Raw genomic sequence first — 17,017 nt, forward strand, 5'->3', positions numbered from 1 at the left:
CATGCAAATTAGTAACATATTGGCTCTTAATTAGTCATTATTAAGTACTTATTAATGCCTTATTCTGCATGGCCTTATTATACAAGCAATAAGCCATTAACTAAGTCTTCCCTCAATAACCTCAGAATTATTGCTTATTAGTAACCCTAACTAACCCTTATATTTTCCCCTAGTGTCCAAATAACTCTAAATTACTTAATAAGCAACTAATTAATGGTGAATATGTTCCCCATACTAAAGTGTTACCATATTTTTTGACCCAAAAACAACAACCACGATCAGTTTCAGTCTTGATAAATCACACGGAGTCAAATACAAATAAGACAACACTTTTATGCCACTCCTTCTTTGTTTCATTTTGTCCACCAAACGTTTTATACTGTGCGTGAATGCACACCAAACGTTTTATACTGTGTGTGAATGCACAAAGGTGAGCTTTGTTGATGTTATTGACTTGTGTGGAGTGTTTATCAGACATGATTGCATAACTGCAAGCTAATCAATGCTAACATGCTATTTAAGCTAGCTGTATGTACATATTGCATCATTAGGTCTCGTTTGTAGCTTAATTTGAGTTCATTTAATGTCCTTTACTTATGACCTCTGTGTATTTCATTTATATTTACATGTCTCATGACACATTATCTGTATGAAATATTGACTGCATTTCTCATAGTTGTTTGTGTGCCATGTTGTTCCAGACCACAGCAAACGCTAGCCAGCTTGCAAAGATTGTAATAAATCAGAAGAAGAAGACAGCCTGCCAATTCTTTTAACTTGGACACACACATCTATACCTTTGGCATTTCTAAGACAGTCATTTCCAGGAGTTATCTCATACTCTGAGAAGTTTTACTAATGTTTTCCAATGTTGTAAAAATGTGTAGAATATTAACATTTAGCATTTCTTTTAACAATGGTTTGTGTCAGCCTGCGACACAGTCATTTGATTGTAGGCTAATTATATATATATATATATATTATATATATCCATTCACTATTGCTTTCATTTGAAGAATCAGCATTCTCTGTATTGGACATTTGTTTTTGGTTTTTTTCTATTGTGAGAGTTTCACATTTCAGAAAAGAAATACAAGTGTGCCGGCATTTAGGAGGTTCACATGTTAACACAAGGATCTGATTAAACTGCTTCAACAGGAACGCTCTGGACTTTTTATTCTATTTAATTGGATGCAAAAATGTTAAAGTCTCTTTCAAGTTTTGAACTGGTTCGATTCCCCACCCGGATTTGGCCCCCGTACAGTCAGTTGAAGAGCCCGGCACTCGACACACCATTAAGCTTGTTCATAGATGTAAAATAAAGCTCCTGACAGTAAGTCAACCTTTGTTACATCTTTGGTACATTAATGAACATTAAACATGTAAATGTGCCAGATTGTAGCCAAAGGTTAATTTCCTTCTGCAGTCCCTGACCTGGGACCATCTGGCAAAGGACCAGGTCCAGGGCTCTCACTAATTCAGCATTTTGGAGAGTTGCATTGTTGCTGTCTTTATTTAGCAAATGTAAAGTTAATACCTACATTAAACTGCTGCTAAAATGGTTGCATCACCTGTGTCAGCTGGTTCTGGTTCTGTGTCAGCTGGTTTTGGATCTCCTGCATCTTTTCCTTGGTCTGCTGGTTTTCCTTCTGGGCGTTTTGAAGTTCTTGCTGGGAGTTCTTGATCTGGCAAAGGAAAAAAACAGGTCAAATGAAATTCCGTCTTTTTTGCGAATTGCTGGTTGAGTCGAATTCTTCAAATCCATCATCTTCTTGTCATGGAACTAAAGTCATCTCTAGTTCCTCCATGTCAAGTTCACTCCCCATGAGCATGCAAGATGTAGTTCTAGGCTGCACGGTGTCTTCAGGGAATGGTTGAACGCAGAGAAGTGCATGTGAGCGCACACACACACACACACACACACACACACACACACACACACACACACACACACACACACACACACACACACACACACACACACACACACACACACACACACACAGAAGTAGGTAATGTCAACGTAAAGTAACATAGGAGAAATTCTCCAGATCAGGTGCAAAATGTAATGAATCATTTCAGACACCTTGAAAGTTCCATCAATATTTGCCTTTAACTTTTTGAGCTGCCGTAAATTCCGGACTAAGAGCCGCCTACTTTTTTCCTACGCTTTGACTCCTGTGGCTTATAAAACGGTGTGGCTAGTTTACGTATTTTTCTTCCCTGGTGGTTTTCATTAAACATGTGTAAAGACACTTAAATGGTGTGTTATTGCTTGTGCTATGTGGCTATGTTGTGGACAAAGTTCGCTCACTGCAGGTGCAGCTGGGTCAAGTGTTTCCTGCTGTTTAAAGCTTTGAACCGGAAGTAGAAGTGCCGTTCTGTCTTCGAATCATCCATAGCGTTTCTACTCCTATGGATTCTCTATATTGTAAGTTTTACAATACAACTAAAACAATTCTTACTTACTAAAGCGTCCCATGTGTGATGTCTGTAAGAGTGTTTCCATGCATATTTGTACATGCTATCGTAATGTAATGAAGCTAGCGTCGTTAGCATCAGCTAATATGCTAACACATTTACCAGTGTCTGTGTTGGTATTCATTACTAATAATGGCATTATTTTTGTATTGTTTTAGTTTGGTATATTCACCAAAATGTGACCGTGGAGTTATTGAGTCTGTTTAGCTGATTGGAGAGCTAGCTTAATAACTGGGATTTATATAGCGCTTTTCTAAGTACCCAAAGTCGCTTTACATGTAGAACCCATCAATCATTCACACCCGGTGGTGGTAAGCTACTTTCATAGCCACAGCTGCCCTGGGGTAGACTGACGGAAGCGTGGCTGCAATTTGCGCCAACGGCCCCTCCGACCACCACCTATCATTCATCATACAATTCACCGGTGTGAGTGGCACCGGGGGCAAAGGGTGAAGTGTCCCGCCCAAGGATACAACGGCAGCGATTTTTGGATGGTAAGAGGCGGGGAGCGAACCTGCAACCCTCAGGTTTCTGGCACAGTTGCTCTACCCACTACGCCATGCCGCCCCTAGCTTGCGCAGCTAGTGGGTCCATGACCATGACTTCTGTTTTGTTTGGTCATCCATTTTACTGCCCTGTTACAGACACCTTGTGGAAACAATTAAAGTATGTAAATAAACGTTAATAAAGTATTTCTGTGTAAATTACTCATTTCACAACAGCGTGGCGCAGTTGGGAGAGTGGCCGTGCCAGCAACCTGAGGGTTCCTGGTCTGATCCCCAACGTAGTCACGTCCGTTGTGTCCTTGAGCAAGACACTTCACCCTTGCTCCTGATGAGTCGCGGTTATTAGCATGGCAGCTCCCGCCATCAGTGTGTGAATGGGTGAATGTGGAAATAGTGTCAAAGCGCTTTGAGTACCAGGAAGGTAGAAAAGGGCCATTTACCATTTACCATTTTACATTCTAATAAAATTTAGTGTGTGCGGCTTATATTCCGGTACACTCTGTAGTCCGGAAAACACGGTATCTAAAGCAAAATGAAAGGAACTGAGTGAACCCTCTCGTCAATGTCTTTGTTTCTGCTGGGCCCCTAGCATACAGCATAATGTGCATAATGTTAACGTAATTTAGTGTAATAGAAATTCTAATCAGTTATCCTGCCCAGAGCTTTGTGAGTTATATTGCTAACTATCTGACAACGATTACATCACTTCCTGGCAGAGGTAACAACAATCACCAGTGACACAGCACCATCTAAAAAGGCATCAATTTCTTATGATTTAGGGCTAAAATAGGCTGCATACTTCCTCCATTTTCTTCTGCATCTCCTCCTTCAGAGTAGTCAGCTCCTCTTTGACCTTGTTGTGCTCCTCCTGGCTTTTGGTGAGCTCCTGTTGCACCTCCTGGCTGGGAGCAGATTCACTCTGCGCTTTAGCAGCTGTGTCCGCCACCAGCTGCAAGACACGGAGGAGGTGTTGCTGAGGAGGGGAAACATGGACGCTCACGCTGAAACTCACCTTCTTGTGCTTCTCGATCAGCTCCTCGTACTGAGTCCTGTAGCGCCGGCCTATCTTCCTGACCTGCGTGATGGTTTTGTTCTTCTCCAGAATATCATTGTTCTTGGTCACCAGGACTTTCTTTAAAGTGTCTCTTTCTGCTGTCAGACGGGTCACCACTCCTTTCAACTGACTCTGGGCCAAGTTACTGCTGGTGCTGGATCTGGGAAGACGTAATATAGTCATCAGTGATATTTCCCACAGCAAGTCCAGGTGATTTATGCTGATGGTCATTTGGATTTGATCTTCCTAAATGCGGGTTGAAATGATGTCTCTGATGTAGGCTACACTAAACGTATGAGTGCCCACATTGAACATATACAGGAGTTGTTGCTTGAATACCAGACTAGCAAAAACAAAAGTATGGTATTGACTATCATGTGTCGATGTAACAATCAAAGAAAGGATCCAGTTGTCGTCTTAACGAGCTGTGTTATTCACGACTTTACAGCGACTTCAAGTGCTCACCGCTAGCCTGGAATGTAACGTGAGAACGCACAGCAAACCGAAATAAAAGGCCCAAAACGGCTCCATTTCAAAAAAGAGAGGTAAAAGAAAAGTAGTGAACAGAAGGAAAGAATGTCAGACAGGCAGAAATACACGTTTGTTTACAGTAGAAGTCGACTGCTGCTTCAGCACCCGCAGTGAGTAAACTCGTCCAAAAGGTGGCGCCGTAGCACAAATAATAACACACCTTTCCTATTAGGGTATACATGTCAAATTAAAATAGTCCAATTTAAAGAAAATGCACGTCATATTCAGACCATTTTTTTCAGTGTCCATGTACACGGTAACTGTAGATTCCTAATGAAGCCTTAGCTTGACGCTCCTCTACTTTCTCTTGCTCCCGCTTGCTGCGGCAACAACAAACAAAACTCCAGACGCTCCTCTTCGTTTTGTATAGTTTACTTGTCAACTTAATCCTTCAAAAACGTAAAAAAAATAACGATGTGGGAACAAACGAATGGCAAAATAAAGCGAGTTTGTTACAGTAAGAAAGAGTTAGAAAAAGTAAGAGTACGATCAAAAAACTGTGTCTCCATTCCACCATACCTGACTGCCATTACCCATAATACATTGTGTCCAAACCTTATTAACACACAGATCCTTCCGCCATATATGTAATTAAACAGTTATGTAATCTTCACTGTATTAAAGCAGTATAAAATAGTACGTCATCAAATGATTCAGACAAATGTAATAATTACAAATAAAGTGTACCTTATAATTATTCTGAGCATGCAATATAAACATTTTCGTATTATTTAAATAAAGTAAATACTCCCCTTTTGGCTGAATAAACATAAAGCACCTTCCATAAAATGTAAATAAACTTAAACATCATTTAGGCTCCTACCGTTGGAGTCCTTAATCTCCTTATATGCAAATATAATGACAATAAACTCCATTATATTCTATTCTATTCATTTCAAAAAAGAGAGGTAAAACAAAAGTAGTGAACAGGAGGAAAAAATGTCAGACAGACAGAAATACACGTTTGTTTACAGTAGAAGTCGACTGCTTCTTCAGCACCCGCAGTGAGCAAACTCGTCCAAAAGATGGCGCCGTAGCACAAATAATAACACACCTTTCCTATTAGGGTATACATGTCAAATTAAAGTAGTCCAATTTAAAGACAATGCACGTCATATTCAGACCATCTTTTTCAGTGTCCATGTACACGGTAACTGTAGATTCCTAATGAAGCCTTAGCTTGACGCTCCTCTACTTTCTCTTGCTCCCGCTTGCTGCGGCAACAACAAACAAAACTCCAGACGCTCCTCTTCGTTTTGTATAGTTTACTTGTCAACTTAATCCTTCAAAAACGTAAAAAAATAACGATGTGGGAACAAACGAATGGCAAAATAAAGCGAGTTTTATACAGTAAAAAAGAGTTAGAAAAAGTAAGAGTAAGATCAAAAAATCTGTGTCTCCATTCCACCATACCTGACTGCCATTACCCATAATACATTGTGTCCAAACCTTATTACTACACAGATCCTTCCGCCATATATGCAATTAAACAGTTACGTAATCTTCACTGTATTAAAGCAGTATAAAATAGTACGTCATCAAATGATTCAGACAAATGTACTAATTACAAATAAAGTGTACCTTATAATTATTCTGAGCATGCAATATAAACATTTTCGTATTATTTAAATAAAGTAAATACTCCCCTTTTGGCTGAATAACCATAAAGCACCTTCCATAAAATGTAAATTAACTTAAACATCATTTAGGCTCCTACCGTTGGAGTCCTTAATCTCCTTATATGCAAATATAATGACAATAAACTCCATTCTATTCTATTCATTTCAAAAAAGAGAGGTAAAACAAAAGTAGTGAACAGAAGGAGAGAATGTCAGACAGGCAGAAATACACATTTGTTTACAGTAGAAGTCTACTACTTCTTCAGCACCCGCAGTGAGTAAACTCGTCCAAAAGATGGCGCCGTAACACAAATAATAACACACCTTTCCTATTAGGGTATACATGTCAAATTAAAGTAGTCCGATTTAAAGACAATGCACGTCATATTCAGACCATTTTTTTCAGTGTCCATGTACACGGTAACTGTAGATTCCTAATGTAGCCTTAGCTTGACGCTCCTCTACTTTCTCTTGCTCCCGCTTGCTGCGGCAACAAGAAACAAAACTCCAGACGCTCCTCTTCATTTTGTATACCGGTAGTTTACTTGTCAACTTAATCCTTCAAAAACGTAAAAAAAATAACGATGTGGGAACAAACGAATGGCAAAATAAAGTGAGTTTGTTACAGTAAAAAAGAGTTAGAAAAAGTAAGAGTAAGATCAAAAACTGTAAGTCTCCATTCCACCATACCTAACTGCCATTACCCATAATACATTGTGTCAAAACCTTATTACCACACAGATCCTTCCGCCATATATGCAATTAAACAGTTACGTAATCTTCACTGTATTAAAGCAGTATAAAATAGTACGTCATCAAATGATTCAGACAAATGTAATAATTACAAATAAAGTGTACCTTATAATTATTCTGAGCATGTAATATAAACATTTTCGTATTATTTAAATAAAGTAAATACTCCCCTTTTGGCTGAATAAACATAAAGCACCTTCCATAAAATGTAAATGAACTTAAACATCATTTAGGCTCCTACCGTTGGAGTCCTTAATCTCCTTATATGCAAATATAATGACAATATCTCCATTCTATTCATTTCAAAAAAGAAAGGTAAAACAAAAGTAGTGAACAAAAGGAAAGAATGTCAGACAGGCAGAAATACACGTTTGTTTACAGTAGAAGTCGACTGCTTCTTCAGCACCCGCAGTGAGCAAACTCGTCCAAAAGGTGGCGCCGTAGCACAAATAATAACACACCTTTCCTATTAGGGTATATATGTCAAATTAAAGTAGTCCAATTTAAAGACAATGCACGTCATATTCAGACCATTTTTTTCAGTGTCCATGTACACGGTAACATTCTAATCTGAACTATGATCAGATTAAATACATTTTGCCCATGAGTGCCGTGTTGTCCTACTAATTGTCCTTTTGGTTGGTTAGTTCTCAGTGGGATTAGTTTTACCTTGCCAGCTCAGTCTTCAGTTTGGTTGTCTCTTCGACAAGCTGGATGATGCGCCGCTGCTGGGCCTCCTTTTCAGTGGTGAGCTTTTGCTTCTCCTCCACGTCGCAGTCTTTCTGCTGGCTAATCAGTTTCTGGTGGGATGGCAAATGCAGAATATTGTAAAGACATGCGGCACAGAAAGCTCTTCAACAGGACAACCGCAGACTAAGAACATTCATGTTGGACATTGACAAAATAGTCAATTACAGTGGAACCTCCATTTAACAACGTAAATTGGTTCGTAAATGGAAACGTTTGTATAGTGAAGCAGTGAAGCATGAATGTAAATATGAATAACGGGTTGCAGCCTCGAAAAAAGTCCATATTTTACTACAGTTTGCACACTTTGAACACAATAAAAAGTGATGTAAAACAATGTATCCTGGCACTATGCCATTACAAACTGCAGTAGTTCTGTGAAAAGTCTGCATGACTCACTGTGAAAGTATCTTCTCCCTTCTCGTCTTCTCATTTGAAAGTCTTCATTCCAGTTAACAGTGCACCATTGTATGCTCTCCACCCCCTCTAAACAGAGCCTACTACCTCCCTCCCACCTTGTAATCAGTGTATAAAAAATAATACATCTCTCTTCCTATTTCCTATTCCTTACATACTTTGCTATGGATGGGACCCGTGCCTTTTGAAATGCTCGAGCTTTTCATATACAGTACAGGCCAAATTTTCAATGTGTTTTCTTTATTTTCATGACTATTTACATTGTAGATTGTCACATCAAAACTATGAATGAACACATTTATAAAAAGGTGAAATAACTGAAAACATGTTTTATATTCTAGTTCCTTCAAAATAGCCACCCTTTGCTCTGATTACTGCTTTGCACACTCTTGGCATTCTCCCCATGAGCTTCAAGAGGTAGTCACCTGAAATGGTTTTCACTTCACAGGCGTGCTTGAAGCTCATGGAGAGAATGCCAAAAGTGTGCAAAGCAGTAATCAAAGGGTGGCTATTTTGAAGAAACTAGATTATAAAACATTTTTTTAGTTATTTCACTTTTTTTGTTAAGTACATAACTCCACATGTGTTCATTCATAGTTTTGATGTGACAATCTACAATGTAAATAGTGTTGCGTTTTGACCAGTTGTTCCTCCCAGGGAATTCAAGTTTCTGGTCGTCGCTCCCAAGCTCTTTACGACACTTAAAGCTGAGTAAAAGAACCACCAGAGACAGAATAGGTATTTTGTAATATATTTGCAAAGCTTTGTAAATATAAATGAGACCAGTCCAGCATAGAACATTCAATCACGCAGCTAAGATGGTCTGATCTAAAAAATGGAAACCTTCTCTTCTATAATGTCTCTCTCCCTCCCACCCTGTCTTGTCTTTCCAGCCCAAATACATGCCCATTGTCCTGCGCACCTGGACATAAGAAGAGATAAAAGAAGGAGTACCTCTCCTCCTTACATTCCACACTCAAGGTTAGCACACAGTATTTGCAGACAACCAAAAGACCACAATTGGAAGAAAAACACTAGCTGAATATGATTATGAAATTAAAGAAGTAACACTTAAATACGGATATATGTAAATATCTGCCTCCGACAATAGTCATGAAAATAAAGATTGAATGAGGAGATGGTGTGTCCAAACTTTTGGCCTGTACTGTATACATCTAAGAAAGATGATTTTGTTTGACTACTTGATTAGGAAATTTCTAATAAAATAGTGCATATCAAATGAACATAACAAGGTCAACTTTCTATGTAATAACAAAGTCAAAAACAAGAAGTTGCTATATGCTCTTCACACATTCACACAGAGAAGTCCCTATGGTGCCCTCTCACAAACAAAAACACATAATCCTTAACTTTAACAACCATATTGTTACAATAATCAACTTTATAGCCACATTAACAACAGCAGACAAATAACGAGAAAGGAGCAGACAAAGGGAAAAGAAACGGTGCCGTTTCGGCGTGTGTATGTTTTGGAAGGGGGCGGCGCTAGACAGAGGAGAGATAGTGTTAAATAAGTCTGCTCTGGCAACTTTTTCCATAAAAGACAATTCAAACTTGATGTGGTTACTTACTCATGCCTGTGAGAGCCATTTAACCTGCAAATAGTCTTTTTTCAACCACGCTGGTCTGTTAAGTTTTTGGCACTCTTATTGGGAAAACATAAAGACAAGGCACACATGCTGGAGCGTTGAGACGTGATTCTTCCTGTGCAGCAATGTTTTGCCCTGCTTTTTGCCTGCAGGCGCCGAAGTGATGCATTTGGTGCAATCTTAAGGTTCGTAAACCGAAAGGTTCTCACTTAGAGGGGTTCGTAAATGGAGGTTGCACTGTAGGTGTCAGCACAGTTGGATTACAATAGAATATATTTGACATCCTTTACTGTAAAGACTTTCATAGTCCGTCTGGACCAAGGTCTCAGTGCTCCCTACCTGCACTTTGGCTTTCCAGTGTTTAAGATCTTCCTCCAGCAACCTCTTATCCGCCTGCAGGGAGCCATTTCTGTCGGAAAGCTGAGCCATGGACTCATGCAGTGGGCCGATGTTGGACTCCAGCTTGTTCACCTGATGGAATGGGAAGACATTATGAGCATTTACAGCGTGTCTAACTCTGCCAAAATCATATTTGGCTCAAAATGACGACTAAATTACAATTTAGTCTGCAATTGAGAATACAAATGCTCTCAGAAGTTTGGTTTAATGTATTTAATATGGCTGTCAAAGCAAAGTTAAGGCGTAGTTGAGTTAGGATAAACAGGAGGTGATGCAGCTGGAATCTGTGTGCATTTATTTGGAAAAAACATCTTACGAATGAAACATTCAACTTAAAGTCCTGTCTTTTCAATAGAGCTGGCTAAAATAATCGATTTCATCGTTTATGGATTGATATCTTTGAACGATATGAAAATGTAATATCACTGTTATTGTCACCAAAGTTATCATGCTTGTTATTCAAGATTCAAGATTCAAGATGATTTATTGTCAATTCTTAACATGCACAAGACACATAAGAACTGAAAAGTACATTTTCGGCACAGTCCCACTAAGAGCAGACATACGTTACAGGGAGACAAGACGAGACCGCCGACGAAGCAGCCATTTTTACGGCGCTCCTTTAAAAAAAGGTGTGAAAATGGTGATATTGGGAAAGGGGGTAAGAGTAAAAAAATATCAGTCAAAGGCTGGACCCACGGGAGGGGGTCCAGACTGAGTCCAAGGGGGAAAAAACCTCACTTGCAATGCACACATAAAAACGTTACATTTAATTACAACAAACTCGCAACAGCGTCGAGGCCGTTGGATTGGGGGTGGGGTATTTGTGTGTGGCGTATATTTTTGTGGTTGCAAGTGTGTGTGTAAGCCTGTAGTGTGTCTCTGCTTCCGCGGCCTTGGTGTTCTTGCCAGTCAGTCCAAAGTCAACAACAACAGGTGTGTGTCCATGAGAGACAAGAAGGGAGTTTGTTGTGTCTTTGCTGCACTGTCCTTCGGGAGAGTCTCCAAGCCAGGGAAACAATCCAAGTTAGAATGTTTTGTATGCGAGTGAAAATGAAATTTGCTTTTCACTCTAAATTGTCTATGACTGGTCCTCAAAACTGCGTTATCACGGTATCACTGAATTTTTGGCCACCACACGATTCGATGCAATACCATTATTGGTGGTAACGATTATATTCCGAATAGATTCAAAATCAGTACTTTTGTAGTAACGTCGGGTGACAGTTCCATGATTGACTACATTCCTCGAAACAATAAATAAACAGCTCTGATGAATGTCCATGCTACTAAAAAGAAAACTGGTTTTGTTTAATCAAATTCTACCCAAACGTTTTCTAAAGTGGCTGGGAAGGACAGAAAAAAATATAATTTTTTAAAATGTTTTGCTTGGATTAAGAATCATTACACATAAAAATCACGATCATTCAATTTTTGACAGCTCTAATAAAAAATAGCCACACAATATACTTTCTTGTTGTTATATAATAATAATATTGTTCTGGCTACCGGTACTTAGGAGCCATATTATTTTTGGATGTTTAAGTATGTATTATTAGTATTAGTGTTTTTTTCCAATGGTAAAGAAAAAAATGTGTATTGGATGTGTCACGTCCGGTTTACGTGACGTCACGCAAAATCACTTCCTGTTGTCATATTGGAGTACAGAGCCATCTTTTTTCCTAAGAGCACAGACTGTAGGTTTGATGTGCACAAGTTGCTCAGACAGTAGTATGTTTATATGAGTTTAGACTGGGGAATGTTTTTGTTAATGGGGGAGGAGGTTCATCTTGCTTGTTTTCATTATAGCATTTAAACTAGCGTTAGCAGTAAAGTTAATCAAAGCGTTATCGATCAGGGTTTAACAATCTTTTCAATTTAAAACGGTAATACTAACCGTGCTACGTTTTACTGCAGTTTTTCATGACATCCATGATTAATTAACAAGGCATGCAACTGTAAAGTATGATACAGTCAAATATGTGTGCACGTGTTTATATCTGTGAAGGCAGAATGATCTGCTCCTGCATTATGACTAACTCAGAATCTAAGGCTTTGCTCACGCTGCAGGTCAAATATATCGAATTTTTTGCCCATTTAGGATTTTTTCATGTCAATGTGAACAGTGCAATTCCGAAATTCTCCAAAAGCGACCGAGGCCTCTTCCGTATGTGGCGATGAATCAGATAAGTATCTGATGAGACTGCAGTTTTAACAAATGACTCTCGTTCATCCGACTAATACATCATCCAAAAGCGATAGTTCTTCGCCAAAATAGACGGTTGCAAAATAAATAGTTGCAAAATGAGCAGAAAACGGGAACTCGCGTCAATGTTTCAGCACTCCTGTTTCCAATTGATTGCCCACACGCTCTTTGGAACAGACGTCAAATCAAATGTTCCACTAACTGTGAGAGCCACAATCCTAACCCTCTTCCTTCTTAATCTTCTACCTTCAATAACTCACTTCATCAAATGTTGACTTTGATTGCACAAAATCCTTGAAATTGCCACAAAGGCGCCTGTAGGACATGGTGTCTGCATGCGAGTCAGACTGCATTCACATCAGACCTCGCATTTTTTTTGTCATTTGACAGACTACATAAAAAGATGGGATTTGACCAAAGAAAAAATGTGAATTGGACATCTTACCCTGCAGTGTGAATGTAGCCTAAGGCCTTCTTCACACTGCACATCATTTCACATTCCTTTGCCCATATGTGACATGTGTCGCATTTTTTAATGTCAATTCCCAATTTTTTCCTATCCCACCCAGGCCTCTTTCACATGTGGATATAAATTGTGTGGATATTGTATTGTGCACTTATATTGCCATATATCAGCTACTGTGTGGGGGAACACATAAGAGTAACATAAAGTGTGGGGGAACACATATAAGAGTAACATAAAGTGTGGGGGAACACATATAAGAGTAACATAAAGTGTGGGGGGACACATAAGAGTAACATAAAGTGTGGGGGAACACATATAAGAGTAACATAAAGTGTGGGGGAACACATAGAGTAACATAAAGTGTGGGGGAACACATAAGAGTAACATAAAGTGTGGGGGAACACATATAAGAGTAACATAAAGTGTGGGGGAACACATAAGAGTAACAAAGTGTGGGGGAACACATAAGAGTAACATAAAGTGTGGGGGAACACATAAGAGTAGCATAAAGTGTGGGGGGACACATATAAGAGTAACATAAAGTGTGGGGGAACATATATAAGAGTAACATAAAGTGTGGGGGAACATATAAGAGTAACATAAAGTGTGGGGGGACATATAAGAGTAACAAAGTGTAGGGGAACACATATAAGAGTAACATAAAGTGTGGGGGAACACATAAGAGTAACATAAAGTGTGGGGGAACACATAAGAGTAACATAAAGTGTGGGGGAACACATAAGAGTAACATAAAGTGTGGGGGAACACATATAAGAGGAACATAAAGTGTGGGGGAACACATAAGAGTAACATAAAGTGTGGGGGAACACATAAGAGTAACATAAAGTGTGGGGGAACACATATAAGAGTAACATAAAGTGTGGGGGAACACATAAGAGTAACATAAAGTGTGGGGGAACACATATAAGAGTAACAAAGTGTGGGGGAACACATATAAGAGTAACATAAAGGCAATAGTATCAACTACAGAAAAGAGCTATCAGGATTATTGATAAAGTAGATTACTTAGAACACACTAACATATTATTTATTAATTCTGCTTTATTGAAACTACAGGAGCTAGTAAAGTTACAGACATGATGTGTCATGTTTAAGGCTAAAAGTCAAACATTAGCAGTAAATGTACAACAAATGTTTGTCATGACTTGTGAGAATGAAGAGCGTAGAAGAAAAGGTCATTTCCAACATCAGTATTCAAGGACAAGTTTAAAACAAATGTGTATATCAGTGGTGGAATTCTCTTTACAATGAGATCAAAGATTGTAGAAATATATTCCAATTGAAAAAAGATATAAAGACAGAACAATAAGATCATATGTTTACATTTTGCTTTATATTTATTATTTTACTTATTTTTTGTCTGGTTTTGTATCATCCCGTGAGAAGTATAAACACATATTTTTTGTTCGGTTTGTACTTCATGAAGTTTTGCACTTGTTGGTTTTTTTGTGTGTTTTTTGTTTGTTTTCATGATATTTGGATGTATTTGTATGCTTGTGAATCTGGGCTATCCATTAACTACTTATTATGTTGAAGGGGGCAGGAAATATAAGATTTTCCTGCTCCTTCTCAATCATAGGTGTGTAAAATGTGCTTTGTTGCTAAAGTTTAATTGTCTATTGATCAAAAATGCACATCAAGGAAGGAGATAAATAAATAAAAAATCAGATATATATGCGATGCGACCTCAATGTGAACGCTCCCGCACTAAGGTTGCATTCTTCCGACCAGAACGTCATCAAAAAGTCAGAATTATTTGCCACGATAGAGTTACAAAATAAACAGTAGACGACGGAGCAGAAAACAGGTGAAAATAATATGTTTTAGTATCTCGAATTAAAGTTCCACCACTTCTTTCTCCGACTGCTCGCACCGAGCAAAATATCCCGTAAAACTGCCAGAGCCAAAATACTTGCCCTCTTCCTTCTTAATCTTCTACCCGCAATCATTTTGATTGCACAAAATCCTTCAACTGCGGCAGTACTGAGACTGAAGCCATTTACTTGCATAAACACTGCAGTATGTGCGGGTCAGACTGCATTCACATTAGAATTGTTTTTTGTAAGGGGAACGGCCACTAAAGAGATGGGATTTGTCAAAAAATGCCAATTGCACATTGCGGCCAAAAACAAGAAGATTGTGTGATTATTTGTGAGTTGTCAGTCTTACTTTAGCCTGTGCTTGTTGCAACTCCTGCTCTAGCTTCACTCGCTCCATCTTCAGCATCTTGTTGGTTTCTTGGAGGGCACTCATGTTCTCCAAGTTCTTCAACTGTCCCTCATGCTGAGCCAGAGTCTTGGCTGTGGTCTGAGGAGAGAGAGCACTTTATTTGGAACATGAACACACTTACAGCATAATACATCACACCATTTCACTTGACATGTCCCAAAAGGAGTAAGAAGAAGTAGAGTTTATTCTTACCCCTTTCCCACTCCAGAACGTTTACAAATATATACATCATTTACTGACTTATTTTTTATAGTCAAATGACATCCGTGAATGAGTAATACAACAGTTTTGTAATATATAATGGATGAAGTCAGTCATTATTAACATACTGAGATGAAGAATATCTTATTTTGAACAAGCTCTTAAAGTGGATCATATCAGTACAATGTTTCACTTTTTTACTTCATCCCATACTTGCCAACCCTCCCGAATTTTCCGGGAGACTCCCGAAATTCAGCGCCTCTCCCGAAAACCTCCCGGGACAAATATTCTCCCGAAAATCTCCCGATTTTCAGCCTGAGCTGGAGGCCACGCCCCCTCCAGCTCCATGCTACCTGAGTGAGGACAGCCTTTTTTCATGACAGGAGGACAACAGGGTGACAAGAACTAAATCATCCAGACTAGAGATAAATTGTATTATTATGTTTATCTTACCTAAAAATAAATATATACATTAATTAAAAAATAATAATAATAATTTTTACTATATTTAGCTAAAAACATCAAAATTAATTATATTTTTATTTGTATTTTTTCTGACTCCTTATTACATTCAGCCATAGAATTATACATTAAAATAAACATATTTGAAATAATTAATTTTAAATGATCATAATAATTCATTTAAAATGACCATATTTAATTATTAAAATAATTGCTTGTTTATCAACAACTTTAACATTTTATTCATTACATTTTGAAGCTCTCAGAAGCCAAGTTATGTTATATTCCTTAATATTTATTTATGCAAGTTTGAAGTATCAATTACCTAAACACAGTTTTGTTTGCATACTTTCAGGATGTAGATATATATATATATATGAAATACTTGATTTGGTGAATTCTAGCTGTCAATATACTCCATCCATCCATCCATCCATCTTCTTCCGCTTATCCGAGGTCGGGTCGCGGGGGCAGCAGCCTAAGCAGGGAAGCCCAGACTTCCCTCTCCCCAGCCACTTCGTCCAGCTCCTCCCGGGGGATCCCGAGGCGTTCCCAGGCCAGCCGGGAGACATAGTCTTCCCAACGTGTCCTGGGTCAATATACTCCTCCCCTCTTAACCACGCCCCGCCCCCAAACCCCCCCACCTCCCGAAATTGGAGGTCTCAAGGTTGGCAAGTATGCTTCATCCATTCCATCATTTAATTCCACACACTGATATGCTAAAGGTTCCAAGTGTTGTACGTGCATACAAAAGTTTTAAATGACATTTTCCTCTAAGGTTATATTTCTCCTCTTTAGTAGAGAAGAATTGTTGTACATTCTTTGGTAGCAGGTTATGGTTTGCTTTGTACATCATTTTAGCTGTTTGCAATTTTACCAAATCATCCAACTTGAATATTTTTGACTCAATAAATAAAGTGTTTGTATGTTCTCTATAACCAACATTAGGTATCAGTCTAATTGATCTTTTTTGTAACACGGTTAGGTCTCTGTGCGATATAGAAAATGACTATATGGTGATCTTGGACTATACGTTCTCACGCACTTGCTTTTAGCTGCAGGCATTACACTACAGGCTTTTATCACTCTTTCTTGTCTCTCCTTCTCAGAGACATAAAACAAGCGCACCTTCTTATATACGTCACATACGTATACGCCCTCACGGAGCAGAGGTAGTGACATGGGTAACGTTAGCTGTGGTGCGAGTGGTAATACGAGAGAGAGAAGGTGCGAATCTGGTAACAAATGAAGGAAGAAGAATGAATTCCCAAGAAAAACAGCAGGGAGTCCATCGTCTGGCGGTGGTTCGGCTTCA

The 17,017-nt window shown here is 38.7% G+C and overlaps 1 protein-coding gene across 2 annotated transcripts in view; it reads right to left on the reverse strand.

The window, feature by feature from the left end:
* Positions 1-17,017, reverse strand: part of LOC133582515 (nucleoprotein TPR-like) — a 113,177-nt gene that overhangs the window by 48,836 nt on the left and 47,324 nt on the right. For both annotated transcript variants that reach the window (XM_061936565.2, XM_061936564.2), the window contains exons 28-33: positions 14,980-15,117; positions 10,058-10,189; positions 7,614-7,744; positions 4,000-4,201; positions 3,787-3,936; positions 1,572-1,685 (exon numbers count right to left, since the gene is read on the reverse strand). In XM_061936565.2, the coding sequence (XP_061792549.1) occupies positions 1,572-1,685; positions 3,787-3,936; positions 4,000-4,201; positions 7,614-7,744; positions 10,058-10,189; positions 14,980-15,117 (867 nt within the window). The remainder of the gene's footprint in view (positions 1-1,571; positions 1,686-3,786; positions 3,937-3,999; positions 4,202-7,613; positions 7,745-10,057; positions 10,190-14,979; positions 15,118-17,017) is intronic.

The sequence above is a fragment of the Nerophis lumbriciformis genome, linkage group LG03, assembly GCF_033978685.3.
Source record: "Nerophis lumbriciformis linkage group LG03, RoL_Nlum_v2.1, whole genome shotgun sequence".
Lineage (NCBI taxonomy): Eukaryota > Metazoa > Chordata > Actinopteri > Syngnathiformes > Syngnathidae > Nerophis > Nerophis lumbriciformis.